The sequence below is a fragment of the Schistocerca nitens genome, chromosome 8 (assembly GCF_023898315.1).
Source record: "Schistocerca nitens isolate TAMUIC-IGC-003100 chromosome 8, iqSchNite1.1, whole genome shotgun sequence".
In the NCBI taxonomy this organism is placed as follows: Eukaryota; Metazoa; Arthropoda; class Insecta; order Orthoptera; family Acrididae; genus Schistocerca; species Schistocerca nitens.
The window spans coordinates 303,511,257-303,535,859 of record NC_064621.1 but is presented as its reverse complement, the minus strand read 5'-3'; the positions used below and the strand labels follow the sequence as shown (position 1 = coordinate 303,535,859).

Genomic DNA, 24,603 nt, shown 5'->3' with positions numbered 1-24,603 from the left:
ACAAATACTAAAGATAATACAAACCTCAAAGAGGGCTAAACATACAACAGACAACATTTATTTATACAGGAATTCCACAGAATAACATATTAGGATAATATTGTTCCTCCTATACATCAATGACTTTTCCAGCGGTGTTAGTCAAGGGAAAAATTCAGTGTGCTGATGATAAAAATATCAGTCACTAAAAAACAGGATAACTCCTTGAAAAGAAATCAAATGAATTCTTGGAGGAAGTTTATAGTTGGTCAGTATGCTGTAAAGTGAGACAGTATAAAGAAAACAGATGCCATGGAGTTAAGATTCTAGAGGGAAAATGACTGTTAAATTAAATACAGATGATACCTCTATACACTGTGTAAGAGACACATAATTTCTAGGAATGAATATTGATTCTTTGTTGAACTAATGTGAGCACACCAAGATACTTGCAAACAATATGTTACACCCATAGAGTCCTATCATCAGTGTGGCACAGCCAGTGTCTTATAGTTAAAACTGTTCATATATACACGCATTTGTTAGCTATGGGATTGTTTTCTGTGTTACAACTTCTACTGATGAATAAAACTGCAAAATAAATTAACCAAGATGATTAAAGATATTACTAAAAGAAAATGTTACTCACAAAGCCATGGAATGTACAATACTAATATTCATCCACTCTCTGAGTTCAATATCTCACTTATCGTAGACAAATGCTGGATCAATTTTGAGGTTTGTAAACTGGAAATTCCAGCACATAAACAGGAAAATCAAACTTCATCACTATGGTACTGAGGTAAGCCGATATGATGTGTAGTGTTACATTGTGAAACAATGTGTGTATTTTGTGCACAGTGATTAAGAGTGAGAAATGAATGAAAATTTTAGCACTAGTCTTTCACATTATTAAATAATTTTTTTACAAAACAGTATTGTACACTGCAGATAAACCGAATGATATAGCACTGTTTTAAACATGCTAGCTGTATATTCAAGAGTGTGGATGTTCCAGTCTTCACCCACCCAACCTGATTAAGGTTTTCCATGAATGCTATTTTAGTATTTCTTAAATTTTAATACCATGACATTTTCAGTCTCCTTGTAAATGTAATCCATGGATGAATAGAGCTACTACCAAACAATGAAAAGCCCAGGTTGAATAATGACAATGTTATGAAAAGGACATATTGATACTCACCACACATATGAGGCACTGAGTCACAGACAGGCACAATGAATGATTGCTAAGCATTTAAGCTTTCAGCCAAAAGACCTTCTTCAGAAATATCTCTGAAGAATTCATTTTGGCTGAAAGCTTGAATGTATAGCTGTCTTTTCATTTTACCTGTTTGCAACTCAACATCTCCTGTATGTGGTGAGCAGCAATCTACCCTTCTCATGATACTGTTGTTAGAACTGCAAGTACTACTACTACTACTACTACTACTACTACTACTACTACTACTACTACAATGACTACAGATGTGGCAGTCAGTTAGGTCATTGTACTGTCTCCCTACAAGCTATATACATGTAAAAATCCTGAATGCTTGGTGATTCACAGTTTTCAGATATTTATTAAGGGACATCATCTATACACCACGAGTTGCACTATAAATGTTTATTTGGTAAAACCAGTTTTCAGGTTTATAACTGATCATCAGTAGATATTATGTATCTCTAAAGCAGTGACATACATACCCCTTAACATGATAGGATCCAAAATCTGTCCTATTATGTAGTACACAGGCTGACATCAGTAAAATACAAGACAGCCTGTATAATATGTGACAGGATGGATTTCAGATTCCATCACATTAAGTGACATGTGTGTTGCTGCTACAGAGGTACATAATATGCTCCTGATGATGGATTATAAACTCCAAAACTAGTTTTGGCTCTATTGAGGTACAGTGTCATGCATCAGTAGGAAAAAGAGTGGCTAAAGGAGACAAACAATAAATTGTGGTTAGGAAAACCAACTACTAGTCAGTAATGGGGTGCCGCCTTCTGGTCCCTGAGATGACATGAAGTCCTTCTCATTCATCTTCAGACAGGACACTGTCTGATGACACATGGCTTCCTGCTATGGTGAGAGGGCCTTCTGCTGTATGGTTGCTGTGTTGTACAGATTACAGTACTCCACATTTTAACAGAATATATTTTATATTCAAACATGAGGACAGAGATTAGTATATGACCTGATCTGTTTTATATTTTAGTTAACAATGAGAAAAATGTGATACAACTTTTAAGATTTTGTGATGTGTCTGACTTGCTCCCTAAACTGTTAGAAAGAAAGTTTTAATGCATTACCATTGTCACTAATTCATCCCATTTTTTAAATTTTTTTGGTAAGTTATCAGCCAGACACATTCCTGATATTTTTTGAACCTTTATCCTATGTTTTAGTTGGAATTTTAATATCACATTTTAATATTGACAACACTGCACAGTTTACTCTTCTCAGGCCTTGTTAGGTGTGAGTGAAAATGGGAGAGAGTTTTGTAATTTTAAGTACTGACTTTCTTCCTACTTTTATTATCTTAATTTTAGCGTGAGTAAGTACAAATAATTAATAGCAATTTAATAATAGTAAATTATTAATACATTTGTCACTGAAAATGAAATGAAATTTGTCACTATTATGTTATAACTGTGCTTCAAAATGAACTAAGGTGTAAACTGGTTAGTAGCACTGAATAAAGTATTGTATTCATTTCAACTGAGCAGCCAGTGTGGAAATTGTTTTGTTTTTCTTTGAATTTATTGAGTGTAATGTCTGAGAAGAAGTGTTATTAGGCCACTGTGTGCTGCAATCATAAATTCTAATCGTGGAATGAAAGAGCTTCAGAAATCTTCGTAATGAATGTCCCTTCAGGTGAAAGCATCAACAGAGGCTGTTGAAGGATACTGATACACAAACTGTTAACCAACAATATCACAGAAATGTGTAATGGGCAGTCAGGTGTACATGTTGGTCAGAGAAGGAGCAGTACTTTTTGTTATTTACAAAAGCCTTACATAAGCCTCACCATATGATGTTGGGCAGTCTCCTGTTGAAATGTGACATGTGGAATTGTCTGAAGGAGGGATATTACCTCATTCTCTCAAATATCCCTTATGCAGAAGTTACTATTCAGACTCTCCTGAATATGTAGGTGTTGAGATCACATGCTGTAACCAACAACTTGTGTTTGTCTGCCATACAGCTCAACATTTTTAGACTGCCAGATTATGGTCACCATGTTAGCTTCTAATATGTATGTGATGATATCAGCAGGACACCTTGAAGCAGTACTCATCTTAACACACTTCATTTTGCAGCCCAGTATACCACTGATTCAGCCACATTTCTGTCATAGTCTGCGGCATTTGTGTTTCCTGGACAGTGGAAGCTAAGCCAATGGCTTGCCTCCAGTCTGGCCTACATTAGATGCATTCACACTGATGATTCAGAAAGGTCCACACCAGTTGCAGCTTTCCATCACAATGAATCAAGCCTTATTGTTTATTAAGGTTTGTTTTTCAGTACAAGACAGAGCTTAGCTGGTGCTTGTTTTAGCAAATAGCATAATCTAGTTCCCACTTGTCAAGTTTGACCCTAACCCTACACAGATTCCACACACACATCACTGTCATAATAAAATGCCCAGTATTAGACATAATGCCATGATATGACAAATCAGCTTCCCAGAGACCAGTCATTATGCTCATTGCAAAATCTCTGACAAACTGATACTGTGTCAATATTAGAGAGACATTCTGGTAGTAATTTACAGATTGTCACTTTCTTTGAGGCCTCTTGATTATCTGAGCTTGGTCTAACACTCCAAGTAGCTCTACATGAATGCCCTCTCTATCCAGTCTTAGTCACTAACTTCATCTTAAGTACACTTCTATGTTCATCTCATTATATTTCAGTGTTAACTTAATCTGGGGCTTTTTTCACAAAAAGGTGTAGTTTGTGTTTGTCACCCAGCTGAGTAGTTATTATTTATGTTACAGTTTTGTGTTTGTACATTGTATATTATAAACTTATTGCTACCAGTACTTCAATTTTATTTCTTTAAAATTAAAAATTTTCAGAACCTTTTTTAATTAGTCTCACATGAGACAATACAATTCATAATATTGGTGGCAGGTAGTATTTTAATAAGGTAATCAGTGACACTAAGACTTTTGTGGTAAATATAAATGATGCCTTCATCACTTATTGTGTGTTTTTATTTTTCACAGGCTTTGTGGTTTTGAACCATACTGGAATGATAGCAGTGAAGCTGAAAGAGACAGCTACATGTTTGAGCCCCCAAACTTTACTTCTCCATTGTGGGAAGAAGTGTCTGACAGTGCCAAAGAGCTTATTACACAGGTACTGACAATAATATTTAAAAAGTATTTTACCTAATTCAGTAATGATTTGATTATTATTCAGCTGTATTTATCAACTAATTGAAGATAATGTTCACATTTCAGAAGTAATGATCTGACATTGATTTTCAGTGTAAAGTATATTATGTAGGAATGGAGGAGCAAAGATGTTTTATCTTTTGAGACATAGCTGGTAAGTTCCAAAGAGAATTAGCTTTATTTTCACCAAACCACAATCACAGCTACATGCTTACTCTGCAAGCCACCACACAGGTCATGATGGAGGGTACCATGTAGCATTACCAATCTTCTCTTTTCTGACTCAGAAATGGAGCAAGAGAAAAATGAGTCTCTATACACCTACATATGAGCACAATTTCCTCTTATCTTTTCTGACTGAAGTCAACCATTTACCTTCCCTACTACCACCCTTATGTGTTCATTTCATTTGTTATTACTTTGCAACATTATGCATACATATTTAATGAAAAGAACTGTGTCAAGCAGCACACCCCAATATGGTACTGAGACATTACAGAATTGTTTTTCCTACTCATCTGCACTAACTTACATTTCTCTACATTTAGACCAGGCTGCCTTTTGTCAAACAGAAATTCTGTCTGTCATCCTGTATCCTCCTACAGTCACTCAATGATGACACTTTCCTGTATATTATAGCATCATCAGCAAACAATCACAGCTTGCTGCTCACCCTATCAGACAGACTGTTTTTGTAAATAGAAAACAAGAGCAGTGCTATCACACTTCCATGGGTCTCTAATGATGATACTTTTGTCTCTGACAAACACTCACTGTCCAAGACAACATACTGTGTTCTGTTACTTAAGATGTCTTCAAGCCACTCCTTTATCTGGGAACCTATTCCATGTGGTTGGATCTCCATTAACTTTTTTCGATGTGGTGCAGTGTCAGTTGTTTTCCAGGAATCTAGGAATACTGATTCTGCATGTTGCCCTTGATGCATATTTCACAGGTTATAATGTGAGAAAAGGACAAGCTGAATTCTGCAAAAGCAATGCTTTCTAAATCTTTGTTGATGCATGGACAGAAACTTTTCTGTCTCAAGGAAATTTATTTTATTTGAACTTAGAGTATGCTCACTAATTATGCAGCAAACCATTGTTAAGAACGTTGAGCTCTAATTTTGTGCTTCTGTTCTTTTACCCTTCTCATATGTAGGAGTCACCTGCACTTTTTTCCAATCATTGGGACTTTGTACTGGGGAAGAAGTTCTCAATAAAGACAAGCTAAGTAAGGAGCCAATGCCAAAGAGTACTCTCTGTAAAACCAAATTGGGATGCTGATCCAGATCTGGCAACTTATTTGTTTTCAACTCTTTCAATTGCTTCTCAGTGCCAGGGATATCTGTTTCTATGTCCTCCATACAGTAATCTGTGTGCCAGTCAGATCCTTCTGCATGACTGATTTTTCAAACATGAAATTAAAAACTTCATTTTTCCTTTTGCTGTCCTGTATTTGCCACACCAGATTGGACAATGAATGACTGTATAGAAACCTACAATGCACTTTGTGATTTTACATAGGACCAGAATTTTCTGAGGTTCTCAGCACAATGTTTCACTGAGGTATGAAGGTGGAAGTTTTATGCTTCATGTGTGGTTTTTTTGTACATACACAAATTCTACTAATTTTTGCCTGTCATTATTTACACATCATTTTTTGAACTGAGAGTGCAAGATTCTAAGCTCTACAGCATTTTTCTGAATTTTATCAGTAAACTACAGTGAGTCTTTTCCATTATTAATTCACCTGCTTGACACATACTTCTCCAGAGTGCAATTTGCAGTCATTTTAAACTTTCTGCATCTACATCAATACTCCGCAAGCCACCTGACGGTGTGGGCCAAGGATACCTTGAATACCTCTATCGGTTCTCCCTTCTATTCCAGTCTCGTATTGTTCATGGAAAGAAAGATTGTCGGTATGCCTCTGTGTGGGCTCTAACCTCTCTGACTTTATCCTCATGGTGGCTTTGAAAGACATATGTTGGAGGGAGCAATATACTGCTTGAGTCCTTGGTGAAGGTATGTTCTCGAAACTTCAACAAAAGCCTGTACCAAGCTACTGAGTGTCTGTCTTGCAGAGTCTTCCACTGGTGTTTACCTATCATCTCTGTAATGTTTTTGCAATTACTAAATGATCCTGTAATGAAGCATGCTGCTCTATCTCTTCTATCAACCCTATCTGGTACTGATCCCATACCAGTGAGCAATATTCAAGCACTGGGCAAACAATGGTCATACAACACTCCCCTGTGGCACACCTGAAATCACTTACTTCAGAAGACTTCTCTCCATTGAGAATGGCATGCTGCATTCAATTATCTAGGAACTCTTCAATCTAATCACACAACTGGTGTGTGTCCAATGCTCTTACCTTGTTCATTAAATGACTGTGGGGAACTGTATCAAATGCCTTGCGGAAGTCAAGAAACATGGCATCTACCTGGGAACCCGTGTCTTTGGCCCTCTGAGTCTCATGGACGAATAACATGAGCTGGGTTTCACACGATCGTCTTTTTTGAAACCCAAGCTGATTCCTACAGAGTAGATTTCTAGTCTTCAGAAAAGTCATTATACTCAAACATAATACATGTCCCAAAGTTCTACAACTGATTGATGTTAGAGATATAGGTCTATAGTTCTGCACATCTGTTCAACGTCCCTTCTTGAAAATGGGGATGACCTGTGCCCTTTTCCAATCTTTTGGAATGCTATGCTCTTCTAGAGACCTACTGTACACCACTACACGAAAGGGGGCAAGTTCCTTCACGTACTCTGTATAAAATCGAACTGGTATCCCGTCAGGTCTGGTGACCTTTCCTCTTTTGAGTGATTTTAATTGTTTTTCTATCCCTCTGTAATCTATTTCGATATCTACCATTTTGTCATCTGTGTGACAATCTAGAGAAGGAACTACAGTGCAGTCTTCCTCTGTGAAGCCAGCATGCCTATCTGAGTTCAGGAAGCAGCGCATTAGCACTCTCGGCTACCCTGGTGGGATACTCTGTTTCCAACATACTGGAATTAAATGATCTCCATTCATTGTCTAAGTATGATTTCAACAATACTTTAACTGCTCTTCCCAGCATAAAAACTCCCCTAGCCTTCTTGAGGGATTTATTAACTTTATTAATCGTTGTCACTGTGATAACATCATGATCTATAATGACTGGAGTGATGAATAGCATGGAGCTGTGAGCTTTCAGCCAAAGCCTTCTTCAGAAAAGAAAAGAAAAAAAAACCACACACACACACACACACACACACACACACACACACACACACACACACACACACACACACACACACACACACACACACAAGCAAGCAAGCATACCTCACACAAGCATGTATGCATGAGGTACGCTTGCCTGTATGAATGTGTGTATTTTCTTTTCTTTTTGGAAGAAGGCTTTGGCTAAGAGCACAATGTGTATCAGTATTTTGTTGTGCTTGTCTGAAACTTAATGGGTCATCTTCATGGTGAGTAGCAATCCATCCGTTTCATAATATTGTTTTTACCCCACAGGAGGATGTCATCATCATTTACCATACAGTAGAGCTGCATGCCATCAGCAAAATTTATGGCTATTGTTTCCCCTTGCTGTCAGCTGTTTGCAGTACCAACAGAGGAACTCCATATTGACTAGTGTTACAATACCATATCAGTTAATTATCCAGACTATTGTGTCTGTAAATACTCAAAAGGCTGCTGCTCCCCTTTAAGAACATTTGTTTTGTCTGGCCATTCCACAGATATCCCTCTGTTGTAGTTGCACCTACAAGATGGCTGACTATATCATTAAGGAACTCAAGTCACCTCACCATGGCAAGATTCACAGTATGGGGAATGCGAACTTGATGTTTAAGAACTGATATACTATCACAGTTTATACATTGTTATTGACTAAAATGAATTCCCTGCAAATAAGTCCTTCCTTCATCTCTCAGTTGCAGCCTATGCTCCTTTCTTTTCTATTAGTAAGATACTTCCATGAATTCCAGGTGGCAGGATAAGACATAATTTTGGATGAACTGTGAAATTCGCATTCACAAAGCTGGAAGTAAACATAATTTCCACACAGATTCTGTGTACTAGTTTAGGATTTAGACTGGAGTTTTATATCTAGTGTAAAAACCTTTAACAGGTTGCTACCAGATATTGGGTAAGAAATTTGATTTTCTAGATATTCGACAATATAGTAAAGACTACTATTTAACCAACATTAATACTCGGTAAAAAAGCATTAAAAATAAGTTTTATATGTGGAAGAGATGTAGAGATACAAGAAGGCTCCAAAAAGATTAACGTAATGATAAGACAAAGATTCCAAAACCAGATTTAAAACTACAAAACATTTCCAGTGGCAGATGTAGATTCTGATGATAATTCTTTGAATATGAATTGAAGAAATAGCAGAAACATAGTAAATTAAGAAGGTAGGACCTGGGCAAGTTGAAAGAACCGGAGGTTGTTGAGAGTTTCAACAATGTTATTTAGGCAATAATTGATTGTATGTGTAAGGGACACAATAGAAGACAAAGGTGTAAACCTAAGAGATGAAATAGTAGAGACAGCAGAGGACCAAAAAGGCAAAATGACAAAGCCCAGTAGAAATCATTTGACAATGCAAAAATGTTGAACATAATAGATGAAAGGAAAAAATATGAAACTGCAGTTTATAAAGTAGGCAAAATGAAATACAGATCTCTAAAAACTGAGACTTATAGGAACTGCAAAATGGCAAACCTCTGGGAAAAAGGAAACAGATGTATCAATATAGAGAGCTCAGATGGAAAATTATTAAGCAAAGAAGGGAAAGCTGAAAGGTGGAACCAAGATACAGGGTGTTACAAAAAAGTACCAACAAACTTCAAGTTACTGTAGAGGATGTCATGAGGAACAAACTGACGATAGGAAACTATGTCTGGAAACATCATCCAATGATGTTACAGAGCACTGAAATTATATGTGCTGGTGCCTGCTGTTAGGCCACCTTTTGGCAGCAAACATGACATTGTTCGCTGACAGACCGTGCGTGAAATGTCTTGCAATGTTGTTTATTGTTCAGTGATTCCACCCTGTTGCTGCACACACTGCCAAACATGACATCCTTCATTTCTATGACTGCTTCACAGCCAGTGCCATATGGATCTTTCCCACTGACAGAAACTTTTTTGAATTGCGCAGGTGGGAACTTCCCTGCAATACATCATATGTTCCCATAACCCTCCTGGCTTCAACCATTGTTAGACACTGAATGAGATTTTCACTCTGCAGCGGAGTGTGCGCTGATATGAAACTTCCTGGCAGATTAAAACTGTGTGCCCGACCGAGACTCGAACTCGGGACCTTTGCCTTTCGCGGGCAAGTGCTCTACCAACTGAGCCACCGAAGCACGACTCGCGCCCGGTACTCACAGCTTTACTTCTGCCAGTATCTCGTCTCCTACCTTCCAAACTTTCCAGAAGCTCTCCTGCGAACCTTGCAGAACTAGCACTCCTGAAAGAGAGGATATAGCAGAGACATGGCTTAGCCACAGCCTGGGGATGTTTCCAGAATGAGATTTTCACTCTGCAGCGGAGTGTGCGCTGATATGAAACTTCCTGGCAGATTAAAACTGTGTGCCCGACCGAGACTCGAACTCGGGACCTTTGCCTTTCGCGGGCAAGTGCTCTACCAACTGAGCCACCGAAGCACGACTCGCGCCCGGTACTCACAGCTTTACTTCTGCCAGTATCTCGTCTCCTACCTTCCAAACTTTCCAGAAGCTCTCCTGCGAACCTTGCAGAACTAGCACTCCTGAAAGAAAGGATATAGCAGAGACATGGCTTAGCCACAGCCTGGGGATGTTTCCAGAATGAGATTTTCACTCTGCAGCGGAGTGTGCGCTGATATGAAACTTCCTGGCAGATTAAAACTGTGTGCCCGACCGAGACTCGAACTCGGGACCTTTGCCTTTCGCGGGCAAGTGCTCTACCAACTGAGCCACCGAAGCACGACTCGCGCCCGGTACTCACAGCTTTACTTCTGCCAGTATCTCGTCTCCTACCTTCCAAACTTTCCAGAAGCTCTCCTGCGAACCTTGCAGAACTAGCACTCCTGAAAGAAAGGATATAGCAGAGACATGGCTTAGCCACAGCCTGGGGATGTTTCCAGAATGAGATTTTCACTCTGCAGCGGAGTGTGCGCTGATATGAAACTTCCTGGCAGATTAAAACTGTGTGCCCGACCGAGACTCGAACTCGGGACCTTTGCCTTTCGCGGGCAAGTGCTCTACCAACTGAGCCACCGAAGCACGACTCGCGCCCGGTACTCACAGCTTTACTTCTGCCAGTATCTCGTCTCCTACCTTCCAAACTTTCCAGAAGCTCTCCTGCGAACCTTGCAGAACTAGCACTCCTGAAAGAAAGGATATAGCAGAGACATGGCTTAGCCACAGCCTGGGGATGTTTCCAGAATGAGATTTTCACTCTGCAGCGGAGTGTGCGCTGATATGAAACTTCCTGGCAGATTAAAACTGTGTGCCCGACCGAGACTCGAACTCGGGACCTTTGCCTTTCGCGGGCAAGTGCTCTACCAACTGAGCCACCGAAGCACGACTCGCGCCCGGTACTCACAGCTTTACTTCTGCCAGTATCTCGTCTCCTACCTTCCAAACTTTCCAGAAGCTCTCCTGCGAACCTTGCAGAACTAGCACTCCTGAAAGAAAGGATATAGCAGAGACATGGCTTAGCCACAGCCTGGGGATGTTTCCAGAATGAGATTATCACTCTGCAGCGGAGTGTGCGCTGATATGAAACTTCCTGGCAGATTAAAACTGTGTGCCCGACCGAGACTCGAACTCGGGACCTTTGCCTTTCGCGGGCAAGTGCTCTACCAACTGAGCCACCGAAGCACGACTCGCGCCCGGTACTCACAGCTTTACTTCTGCCAGTATCTCGTCTCCTACCTTCCAAACTTTCCAGAAGCTCTCCTGCGAACCTTGCAGAACTAGCACTCCTGAAAGAAAGGATATAGCAGAGACATGGCTTAGCCACAGCCTGGGGATGTTTCCAGAATGAGATTTTCACTCTGCAGCGGAGTGTGCGCTGATATGAAACTTCCTGGCAGATTAAAACTGTGTGCCCGACCGAGACTCGAACTCGGGACCTTTGCCTTTCGCGGGCAAGTGCTCTACCAACTGAGCCACCGAAGCACGACTCGCGCCCGGTACTCACAGCTTTACTTCTGCCAGTATCTCGTCTCCTACCTTCCAAACTTTCCAGAAGCTCTCCTGCGAACCTTGCAGAACTAGCACTCCTGAAAGAAAGGATATAGCAGAGACATGGCTTAGCCACAGCCTGGGGATGTTTCCAGAATGAGATTTTCACTCTGCAGCGGAGTGTGCGCTGATATGAAACTTCCTGGCAGATTAAAACTGTGTGCCCGACCGAGACTCGAACTCGGGACCTTTGCCTTTCGCGGGCAAGTGCTCTACCAACTGAGCCACCGAAGCACGACTCGCGCCCGGTACTCACAGCTTTACTTCTGCCAGTATCTCGTCTCCTACCTTCCAAACTTTCCAGAAGCTCTCCTGCGAACCTTGCAGAACTAGCACTCCTGAAAGAAAGGATATAGCAGAGACATGGCTTAGCCACAGCCTGGGGATGTTTCCAGAATGAGATTTTCACTCTGCAGCGGAGTGTGCGCTGATATGAAACTTCCTGGCAGATTAAAACTGTGTGCCCGACCGAGACTCGAACTCGGGACCTTTGCCTTTCGCGGGCAAGTGCTCTACCAACTGAGCCACCGAAGCACGACTCGCGCCCGGTACTCACAGCTTTACTTCTGCCAGTATCTCGTCTCCTACCTTCCAAACTTTCCAGAAGCTCTCCTGCGAACCTTGCAGAACTAGCACTCCTGAAAGAAAGGATATAGCAGAGACATGGCTTAGCCACAGCCTGGGGATGTTTCCAGAATGAGATTTTCACTCTGCAGCGGAGTGTGCGCTGATATGAAACTTCCTGGCAGATTAAAACTGTGTGCCCGACCGAGACTCGAACTCGGGACCTTTGCCTTTCGCGGGCAAGTGCTCTACCAACTGAGCCACCGAAGCACGACTCGCGCCCGGTACTCACAGCTTTACTTCTGCCAGTATCTCGTCTCCTACCTTCCAAACTTTCCAGAAGCTCTCCTGCGAACCTTGCGGAACTAGCACTCCTGAAAGAAAGGATATAGCAGAGACATGGCTTAGCCACAGCCTGGGGATGTTTCCAGAATGAGATTTTCACTCTGCAGCGGAGTGTGCGCTGATATGAAACTTCCTGGCAGATTAAAACTGTGTGCCCGACCGAGACTCGAACTCGGGACCTTTGCCTTTCGCGGGCAAGTGCTCTACCAACTGAGCCACCGAAGCACGACTCGCGCCCGGTACTCACAGCTTTACTTCTGCCAGTATCTCGTCTCCTACCTTCCAAACTTTCCAGAAGCTCTCCTGCGAACCTTGCAGAACTAGCACTCCTGAAAGAAAGGATATAGCAGAGACATGGCTTAGCCACAGCCTGGGGATGTTTCCAGAATGAGATTTTCACTCTGCAGCGGAGTGTGCGCTGATATGAAACTTCCTGGCAGATTAAAACTGTGTGCCCGACCGAGACTCGAACTCGGGACCTTTGCCTTTCGCGGGCAAGTGCTCTACCAACTGAGCCACCGAAGCACGACTCGCGCCCGGTACTCACAGCTTTACTTCTGCCAGTATCTCGTCTCCTACCTTCCAAACTTTCCAGAAGCTCTCCTGCGAACCTTGCAGAACTAGCACTCCTGAAAGAAAGGATATAGCAGAGACATGGCTTAGCCACAGCCTGGGGATGTTTCCAGAATGAGATTTTCACTCTGCAGCGGAGTGTGCGCTGATATGAAACTTCCTGGCAGATTAAAACTGTGTGCCCGACCGAGACTCGAACTCGGGACCTTTGCCTTTCGCGGGCAAGTGCTCTACCAACTGAGCCACCGAAGCACGACTCGCGCCCGGTACTCACAGCTTTACTTCTGCCAGTATCTCGTCTCCTACCTTCCAAACTTTCCAGAAGCTCTCCTGCGAACCTTGCAGAACTAGCACTCCTGAAAGAAAGGATATAGCAGAGACATGGCTTAGCCACAGCCTGGGGATGTTTCCAGAATGAGATTTTCACTCTGCAGCGGAGTGTGCGCTGATATGAAACTTCCTGGCAGATTAAAACTGTGTGCCCGACCGAGACTCGAACTCGGGACCTTTGCCTTTCGCGGGCAAGTGCTCTACCAACTGAGCCACCGAAGCACGACTCGCGCCCGGTACTCACAGCTTTACTTCTGCCAGTATCTCGTCTCCTACCTTCCAAACTTTCCAGAAGCTCTCCTGCGAACCTTGCAGAACTAGCACTCCTGAAAGAAAGGATATAGCAGAGACATGGCTTAGCCACAGCCTGGGGATGTTTCCAGAATGAGATTTTCACTCTGCAGCGGAGTGTGCGCTGATATGAAACTTCCTGGCAGATTAAAACTGTGTGCCCGACCGAGACTCGAACTCGGGACCTTTGCCTTTCGCGGGCAAGTGCTCTACCAACTGAGGCAGGAGAGCTTCTGGAAAGTTTGGAAGGTAGGAGACGAGATACTGGCAGAAGTAAAGCTGTGAGTACCGGGCGCGAGTCGTGCTTCGGTGGCTCAGTTGGTAGAGCACTTGCCCGCGAAAGGCAAAGGTCCCGAGTTCGAGTCTCGGTCGGGCACACAGTTTTAATCTGCCAGGAAGTTTCATTGTTAGACACTGTCCTCATACATCCAACCCCTTCCCTGTTCCCATTCCAGCACTAAACAGTTGTCATTCCACCATCACACCAAGTCTTTTTACTTCTCTCTTTTTCCACTACTGCCCCCCCTCTCCCCACCTCTCCCCTGCCCAACATCTAACCTGCAGCACTTCACTGTCCCCTCCCCCACCACATAAGCCCCCCCCCCTCCCCCAGCCTCCTCCTTACTCCAACCCAGTTGTCACTCCCATCATGCACAGACACTGCTGCTTGCAGTGTGGTTTCAGTTGGCTGAGACTGCAGTCGTGTGTGTGAGGGGTGTGTGTGTGGGGGGGAGGGGGGGGGAAGGGTCTATTGTTGATGAAGGCAATAATGACTGAATGCTTTATTTGTGACAGTCTTTTTGTTATGTCTATCTGTGACTCAGAATCTCTGCTGTATGGTGAGTAGCAACTTTCCTTTCCATAAATTTGTTACAGGTTTTTTTGAGGTTTTAAGGCAGTTTTTCACTGTGTTTCAAAAATTCTTCCAAACTGTGAAATGACATGGCTAAAAAAATTACCTCAGAAGCTCTTTAAATGTAGTTTTGTTGCCTATCTCCCATTTAATTTCTTGAGGAAGAGCATTAGATATATTTATACCAGAGTATTGCACTTCTTTCAAATTTTTACATTCATTGTGTAAATCGTGCTTCCCCATTGAATTGTACTGATTGTATTCACAGCTACAATGGCATAAATCAGTGTTTTTACTGATGAAACATGTAAGTGAATATATGTATTGAGATGTAGTTGTAATAACTGAAAGTTTCCATAATAGGCTTCTGCAACATGTCACTCTTACAACAGACTTCTGAGCAATGAATATTTTCTGTGCTAGGGGTTGATTTTCTGAGAAAATAATTCCATACTACATCAATGAATGGAAGTAACCATAGTATGTTGCTTTTGCAGTGCTTAAGCTTCCATGGTCAGAGGTCATTCACAGAGTAAAAATTGATAATCTTGTAAATATCTAAAATATGATGGGACCAGTTTACTCTACAGTCAGTCTTAACTCTCAGAAACTTTGTTACTTCAATACTTTCTGTTACCTGTGTGTCATATTTTAACAGTTATTTCTTCCTCAATTTTGGCAGTTGGAAATGAACTGAATGAAATTAGTCTTACTAAAGTTTAGTGAAAGACCATTAGCAGGAAACTGTTTGATTAAATATATAAGATTATAATTAACAGAGTCTTGAACATTTTACATTTACAACCATTAACCATTATGTTAGTGTCATGTGCAAAGATGGTAGAGTTACATTATATCATTGTAGAATGAGGTAAATCATTTATACATATCAGGAATAGTAAAGGACCAAGAATAGATCCTTGTGGCAATCCACAGTTAATGCCTCTCTATTCTGATGAAGCCATGGCACCACACAAATTGTTTAATCTATCTAAGACTACTTTCTGAGTGTGGTTCAGTTGGCTGAGACTACAGTCATGTGTGTGAGATGCATTTGTGTGAGTGTGTATGTGTGTCCATTGTTGACAAAGGCCTTAATGCCTGAAAGCTATAATTGTGAGATTCTTTTTGTTGTGACTATCTGTGACTCAGCACCTCTGCTATATGGCAAGTAGCAACTTTCCTTCTCTAATACTGGTACATTCCATTCTTGATTTTCCATTGTTCGACTACTTTCTGTTTCCTGTCTTTCAGGTGTGACTATACTGAGTTATTTGCTACACTATGTATTCATAAATGGTCTGCCTTCAATAACAGTATTTGGTAGTTCAAAGTGTTAAAGACTTTACATAAATGACAAAGTAAGCTTTTTGTCACCATTTTCTCATTTAGAGATTCCAGAACCATATTTATAAGAGCATAGATTGCTTATTCTTTCACAAGCTGCAACACTGTCGTGAAAAACAGTGACCCGTATATGTAATAAGTTTCCTGTAATTTACATCTATGGTCACAAACTTTTGTTAACAGATTATTGGTTTCAGTCTTTAATGACCATCATCAGATCTGCAGCAAAAATGCTGAAGATCTGATGTTGGTCATTAAAGACCGAAACCAGTAATCTGTTAATAAAAGTTTGTGACCATAGATGTAAATTAAAGGAAACTGATTGCTTATTCTGTTAAGAGACCTTTTTGGAAACCAAACTGATTTTTGATATGAATACTGAATTTTTGCAGGTGTCCTAAAATTTTAGAATACATAATTTTTTCAAGTATCTTAAAAAAAAAACAGTCGAGAGAGATACTGCCCTGAAATTTGTAACATCATTTTTCTTGAACAGAGTCTTGACCAGAGCATACTTAAGTCTTTCAGAAATAATTCCTTATTGCAAAGAGGCATTGAAGATGTGATGCAGTGTATCATTTACAGAAGCACAACACTGTTTTAACAACTTGCTACAAATATTGTCTACTCCACAGGTGTTTTTATTTTTTATAGGGGCAACTGTTCTTTCAATTTCAGTTACTATATGCATTTGACTAATTCAGACACTGACAGGAAGAGCTTATTGAAGTTATCAGCTATGATTTCAGGATTTTGTACAATATTCCCTTTGTGTGTGATTCTGAAGCTGTCTACAGGTCTTTTTTTTTTTATTCCTTCCAGTCTCCCTGATAACTTAATGTGAAATAGTCTTCATTTTATTATTAGAGTTATCAATTTCTTTTTCATAATACTGTGCTTCTGATATTGGAACCACTTTCTTTAGGATCTTCCAATAAATTTTAAAGTAGCTAGTTATTTCTGTGTCCTTGGACACTCTAGCTGCAATATAAAGTTACCCCTTTGATTTACATGACTGTATAATCCCATTTGTGATCAATGGCTTCTTTAAGGACAAGGAAATATTGTTCCTAACAAACTTTTTATGAAAAACTTCTTCAAAATGTGAATATGTTAAACTAAGCATCAACATTATCTGCCCTGTTCACTAAACTCCAGTCTTCATGCTGCAGTTTATGGTTAAAAATTTCCAGAGACTCCTTGTTCATAAGTCTGATTGATTTCCAGGAGAATGTTGTTTTCTTGAGAGCTCTATTGTCACATAGAGGGAGGTGCTCTCCATGAATGTCTGATAGATCATTTAAGATTGGGGTGACAGTGAAGGTCTGGAACAGATTTACATCTATAAATATAGTCTGTCAGAGTTTGACAGTCAGGTGTGGAAGAGGTTATAAGATGAACATCAATGAAAGTAAAACAAGGATAATGGAATGCATTTGAGTTAAATCAGATGATACTGTAGGAATTAGATTATTAAATGAGACATTAAAAATTTTTGATGAGTTCTGAACTTTGGGCAGCAAAGTAACTGACAATATCTGAAATAGAGAGAATATGAAATGTGGACTGGCTGTAGCAGGAAAAGCATTTCTGTAAAGAGAAGTCTGTGAACATCAAATATAAATTTAACTTATATGAAAGTATTTGTCTAGAGTGTAGCCTTGTACTGAATGAAACATGAATGATAAACAGTTCAGTTCAGATGAATCTTTTGAAACATGGTGTTACAGAAGAATACTAAAGATTATGTCTGTAGCTTGATTACTAATGAGGAGGTACTGAATCGAATGGGGAAAAAAGAAATTAATTGCATAACTTGACTAAAAGAAGGGACTGGTTAATAGGACACATCCTGAAGCATGAAGGAATCATCAATTTCATACTGGAGGAAAGTATGAGGAGTAAAAACCGAAGAGAGAGACCAATGGATGAGTACAGTAATGAGTTTCAAAGTGTTGTATTTTGAAGTAGTTCTTCAAACATGAAGAGGCTTGTGCAAGATAGAGTAGAATGAAGAGCAGCTTTAAATGAGTTTTCTGTAACACCATGTTTTAAAAGGTACTATTCTCTTCTTCTCTGAATTCTTTATCTTTTATGTTTCACTTCCACACAAGGCTATGCTCCAGGCAAATATTTTCATAAAAGACTTGCTAATAATTAAATTTATATTTGATGTTAACAAATTTCTCCTTTTCAGAAATGCTTTTCCTGCTACACCCATAACAACAACAACCATCAAGTAAAACAAAAATTTCTAACATACTTAGTAAAAATCTGTTCTTAGTTGTTCATGATGTAAATGTGTCTCAGCATACTTGGTGTCTTCAGTTTAAAAAATAATGATGAAATTGGGTCACACTGGTCTGAAAGAAACATTTCACAAGAACATTAAATATAAACATGACTCAACAAATATGATTAAAACACATACTGATGTCACAATATATGTTGCAGCTTCTTCATGTGGATCCATTGAGTCGTCTCTCAGCAGAAGAAGCACTTAATCATCCTTGGGTGCAAGGCGAATCTGGTGGTTGCAAGCATCTAATTAGCACATTGAAGCGACTGCAGGAGTTCAATGCCAAGAGAAAATTTAGGGTAACATTATTTATCAAAAACTTCATGTACATCAAATCAATGGAATGGATTCAAACCAACATTGTTAATATTCCTCTCTCTTCTTTTTCTTCTGTGTCTTTTACTGTAAGATTCCAGGTAACATTTCTATTCAATTCTATAGCTGACATATTTTCTCCAGAATTTTCTTCTGTTTTTCAGCTGAGGGAAGCTCTAGCCGTGACAGGTAGTACATTTTCACCTTCTCTTCATGAGAATAGCAAGTGGCATATAGCAAGAAAAAAATATGACCGTTCCGTCTATTGTAAAAGTAACATGTGTTATTTGTTAATACTGTATTTATTAGCAGGTAGTGATTTATGTTTTATTCTGTTGTGTATATGTGATTCTTCAACTTCTACCAATATTATTCTTGATGAAATAGTCAGTGACCAACAGGCACAATATTTCGGCAAGTGATCACATTGCCGTCGACAGGATCACTGATGAACAGTTTGTCAGCACATTTGATGAAGGCAATGTGGTCACCTGCCAAAAAATTGTACCCATTGGCGCTAATGTCCAACAATTCATCTGTGAACTATTTCATAGTTATGAGAGATATCACCTAGTTTTTTAGTTAAGTATTTACAAGTAAGTCTATAACATCCAGAACATATGCTTAATTTATTAGCTATTACTGCTGTTATTTTGTACACATACCTGTAGTAACACAGGATTTCTGTCTGAGAAAGTGGGTGGATTAACCTCCATAGGGCCTGACAGTGGTATATGAAGTATGAACATCAATCCATCTATTGTTATTTAGCTCCAATGTTTACAGTCACGCTTAGGAAATTAATATTAAATTTGGTGGAATATGTCACCACTTCTGTCACAGCAATTTTACAGGAATTCAGTCTCATTCATATCACTGCTTTAATTTGTTTCTTATTCAATAATGTAGCATATCTTTTTGGTTTATTCTTGAAGTACCTGTTAATAATTATGGATACATACTGACATTTTGGTACCCTTAAATAGGTTAGAAACAGTAATTTCAATTATTTAATATAAATTCAGAAAAAAGGATATGTGTCATGAGATGGTGGTTGCTTGTATTGTTGTCTGCAATATGTATGGCTCAGCACAGTAATACAGTCAATGATTCATAACAAGTTTGATGTGCAGCTGAGAATGCAACATATAAGGGAAATTAACCACCATCAGAAACTTTTATATTTTTGTGGGACCTGTGCCCAACTGGTGTAGGCCACATGATGACATCATTGTTAGCAGACAAATGATAGTCATTCTTTGCATAGCTCAGGTGAAAATCCTGCAAGATACAAATAAAATGACTGGTCCATGTATCTCAGGGATGTATAGCATAAGACGCAATTAAAAGTAATGACTGAATATGAAAAGTGTTTTTCATTAATGTCCACTAACATGGTGCCATCAATGCCTCTGTTCCAGCTGCAATCCACTGCAAACAAATCATACAAATTAAAAACTGTATAAAAATGGCATGGCATTTGTTAGAAAAAAAGGCAGAATAAATTTAACTTCCTACTATATCAATAAAATCTAATTATCATGTACATAATAATCTTTACAATGAGCACAGCAGAATGGCATCTGTACCTTATGAGAGCCAGACAGTGAAAGACAAAACTCAAAGGTATAACAAAAGTCCTAAGTGCAAAAATAAAATATGAACAAAATTAGTTCAGTGATTAGATATGTTGTTTCAGGTGTTGGTACACTCAAATAAATGTGTAAATTTAAAGTAAGAGCAGAGGTGAATAATTTACAGAGTTATTTCACGAACATTTCACACATACAAAAAAGGATGGAATTAAAAGTTATAATACATGGCCCCCTTGAAGGCTTGAAGGTGTAAGAAGTATGGTACTTAAGATAGTACTTACATATAATAACAACTAACAGGTCTACCATTTCATACAAATATATTTTATTACCTTACAAGGTACAAAGCATGTTGTCACAATCATTGATCAGAGCAAACAAGCTGCAGGTCCATAGAGGTTAGTTGAGCTACCTCAGGGCAGTGAGATTGTTCTGGGCAACTCCACAGAGCTACCTCCCCACAGAGGCCCCCCACCATAGTGCAGAGTATGTGGTAGAAAGCTATGTGCACCAGTGGAATGTCAGTGTGGTGGAGGCGTAAATTGCTGAAATGTCATAATCGACAAGTTGTGCTGGTGGATGCAGTGCATAGCCAAAGCACAAAGTGAGAGGAGCTACTGAAGGCTGAGGAGAAGGGGACAGCAGTGCAGTGTAGATGATTTGATGGTCTGTGACTCATAAGGCAGCAGGAGGTGTGACATCATCATCACAATGGAGGAGTAGGCATCGTACCCAGCATGATGACTAAAGCTGGCATGGTGGTAGTAGAGGCCGCATTATCCTCAGCATCAGCTGTGAGAGCAGCATATACAGGGTTGGTGATGATGAGGGCTCCATCCGTCATGAAGTGAGATGTTAAACCTACCGTATTGATGAAGGAGGGTAGGGGTGTGGGATGTTCGATTGGCCTGGAGACTATACTGGGGCAGAGATGACTAACAGTGAGCCATGAATGGTGACATCAATATCTTCTGGCAGAAAGTCACTCATATTTAGTTGTACCTGTAGTAATTGTCTGTATGCTGTGGAGTTGCCTATGCAGGGCACGCATGCAAGGAGTCAGCTAAAGTCCATGCAGGCCTCAGTCTGTTTAAGGGCACTGCAATGGTCTTTCCTAAGATGATAATGTCAAATGTGTAGGTGTCCTCTTGACTAAGTGGTGTTGGCTACTGTAGTGGGGGTGCAAAGCCAGCTTGATGGCACCTGTGCACAGCATAGCATGAGAGCAGGTGTTTAAGTTCTTATGAACAAATCTCGTAGGCTTTGCATGATGGGTAGGCAATGGCACACAAATGTTGCATACATGCTCACTTGCATGCTCCACTAGTTCCAGCAACTTATCATCCAGTGTGTCTACACCTTGAGTGACAAACGGAGCAGCTGACCATATAGACCTCAGCAAGCAAGGCATTCAAATCTTCTTTAAAAGCAGTCCTAATTCCTGGAAGTACCCATGTGGGGCATTGGTCCATGACTGTGAGTGGCAGATTAATGGTGCCCTGAGCATGTGGTGCCATCAGTTCATTAGGTCATTTGACAGGGTGGGATAAGCAGTTGTGGGGAAAATGATGGCACCCAAAAAGTTGGTGCAGTTCGTTGAACAAGAGAGACTCAAATTTTCAGCCTTTGTCTGTCATCAGCAACGTAGGACAGCTGAACCTGTCAATCCAGATGCAAACAAAGGCCTTGGCGACTGTGTCAGTTGGAATGTTCGGTAACAGGTTGGCCTCAACCCAATGTGTTGTACGATCAATTATCCCCGTGACTCAGGGAGTGGCCTGACTAAATAAATGTGAACGTGTTGAGAAGTTGACAAGGGATGCAGGCCCTGGTCCATGCAGTGCAATCATGCCTAACACTGGGACAGATGAAGAGTTCCATGACTAATTTGAGGGTAGGACATACATAAAGATGTGCAAGATTGTGCAGCAAGTCAAACATGTCACATCACACCAAAAAGGTTTGATGGGTCCTGGCAGTGTGTGCTGTTGTAGTTGTAGCCCAGTGTTTTTTCTAGTGAGTAGTTGTTGTAGGTCAGGATCTGTGGCCTGAGGATCAGTGAGTAGATCAAAGTCCAGCTGAGTAGATGTGACCAGTAAATGAAACAGGTAGTCCATGACTATATTTTCCAAACACAGACATGTCTGATGTCACAGGTAAATTCGAAAACCAGCTCACAGTGGGAAGCATGACTTGGTGTGGTGTTAACACAAGGGTTTCTGATCGCATCTGTGAGAGGCTTGTGGTCAATGTAAATGATTAGAGGGCATCCTTCAGTGTCATCCTGGAAATAGTGGACTGCCTTGTTGATGGCCAGGAGCTCACTATCAAGAGTCAGCCACTTCTTCTGAGTACCAGTTTGCTTTTGAGAGAAGAAATGCAGTGTTTTGTTGCACTGGCGATCTATTCTTGCAGAACCATATCAATTGTGTGATCACTGGCATCTGTAGTGATCACAAGGTACACATCCCACAACAGAAGGGCAAGGATGACAGCCTGTGTGAGATTAGATTTAATCTTTCAAGCATACACATCAGGTGTTGTTCGTTGGTGGTGTTATTGCAATGCAGTGGCTAGGTCAGATGCAAGAGAGTTTCAGCAGTGTGTGGGAGGGGAGATGATGCCTGTAAAACCTGATAACTGATGACTCTGAGTAAATGTTGTAGTGTTGTAGTTTGTGGTTGTCTGAGGGAGGGGGGGGGGAGGGGGGAGGAGGAGGCAGATTTGTTCCGATTTTTCTCCAGCATGGGGTATATCCCTGAAGTGTCAACCAAATATCCAATGAACGTAACATGTGATTGCTGTAGTTGGCATATAATGGTACTGATTACGCCATGTGCTGCTAACTTGTCTAACACAGTGTGTAAAAAAATCTCATGTTCATTGGGAGGCTGCAAGAAAATTATCACGTCACCTAGGTAAGCATAGCAGATCATCATAAACTAAAGGCTATGCCTTGTCGATTTAGCCATGACCCTCTCTCCATTGTCACCCCTCTTCAATTCTTCATACGATTTTATCCCCATACCTTCTTTGATGTTATTAAAATATGTTGCTCTTTGCCTGCCTCTTGGTTTTTTCCCTAAAACTTTTCCTTCAAATGCATTCTTTAGGAACGGGTTGTGTCTCATTATGTGCCCTATTATTTTTATTTTCTTCTTCCTATATAATTTAGCAGCGTTCTGTTCTCATTCACTTCTCTTAAGACCTGTTCATTACTTTTTCTATCTACCCAGCTTGTTTTAGTCATTCTTCTCCATATCCACATTTCCATTGCTTCCAGTCTCTTTTTCTTTGCCTCTCCCAGAGTCCATGGTTCACATCCGTATGTTAAGACACTCCAGATAAAAGCAGAAGGACATATTAAATAGGAGGCTGTCAATAAATCTCTGCCAAGTCTGGACCACATTTTTTAGTCCATATGCCATAAATAAAACTCAAACAGATTGAATGGCCTGATTATTGCAGTTTTTTGTATATTCTCGTCATCCATAGGTATCTGTAAATTGCCCCTTTCACAGTCAACAACACTGAATATACTGGCACCCCAAGTTTGTGTGTGAAGTGTTGTAAGTTCAGTACAGGATAGCTGTCTATTATATGCTGGGCATTGAGGTACCAACAGTCATCACACAATCGCCTTTTTGATTATTACCTTCATAGCATAAGCCCAGGCACTGTTGGATGGCCATATAATACCAGCATGTAAGAGTTCTTCCACGGTGGCCTTTGCTGCTTTGAGTCTGTGCGGAGGCAGGCGAGGTCGGCAATGGCAGACCGATGGGCTGGGGGTGGTGTTGATGTTATGAACTGTCCCATCACAGAGGGTACAAATAGTCTGAGACTGGATGGGCTGGAAGTGGTGGCTAAGGGCATAGCAATCGATGTTATTGTAACACTATCATCAATGGACAACCCAGTTATGGAGACACTGTCAATAATACTGGATGTGATCGGATGAGCACAATTAGGTAATGGCACTTAACTGACCTGTTTTGAGGTGGACATAACATCTTCATCATTGGACAATGGGTGTAGATTTTGCAGAATGGTGAGGTACTGTTGAACTCTGTGAAGTTTTCTAGATTTAGACCCATCCTAGGCCCAGAGTCCATCTCTCTGCTCACCCCTACCATTCCCCACATTCCTATCTTCTACTTGCTTCCTAAAGTCCATAAACCCAACCATCCAGGTCGCCCCATTGTGGCCTGTTACTTTGCTCCCACTGAGAGAATATCTGCTTTCATACACCAACACCTGCAACCTATTATCAGGAATCTACACTCCTACATAAAAGATTCCAACCATTTCCTCCACTGACTCCACATTCCTGCACTTTTACCACATGATGCCCTGCTTGTCACTATTAATGACATCTCCCTTCACACTAACATCCCTAATGCCTATGGCCTTACTGCTATTGAAC

At 40.6% G+C, this 24,603-nt stretch overlaps 1 protein-coding gene across 1 annotated transcript in view; it reads left to right on the top strand.

The window, feature by feature from the left end:
• The window catches only part of LOC126198736 (calcium/calmodulin-dependent protein kinase type IV-like), a 610,244-nt gene that overhangs the window by 566,002 nt on the left and 19,639 nt on the right, over nucleotides 1–24,603 (top strand). The window contains exons 8-9 of the mRNA XM_049935272.1: nucleotides 4,225–4,357; nucleotides 18,423–18,566. Of these exons, the coding sequence (XP_049791229.1) occupies nucleotides 4,225–4,357; nucleotides 18,423–18,566 (277 nt within the window). The remainder of the gene's footprint in view (nucleotides 1–4,224; nucleotides 4,358–18,422; nucleotides 18,567–24,603) is intronic.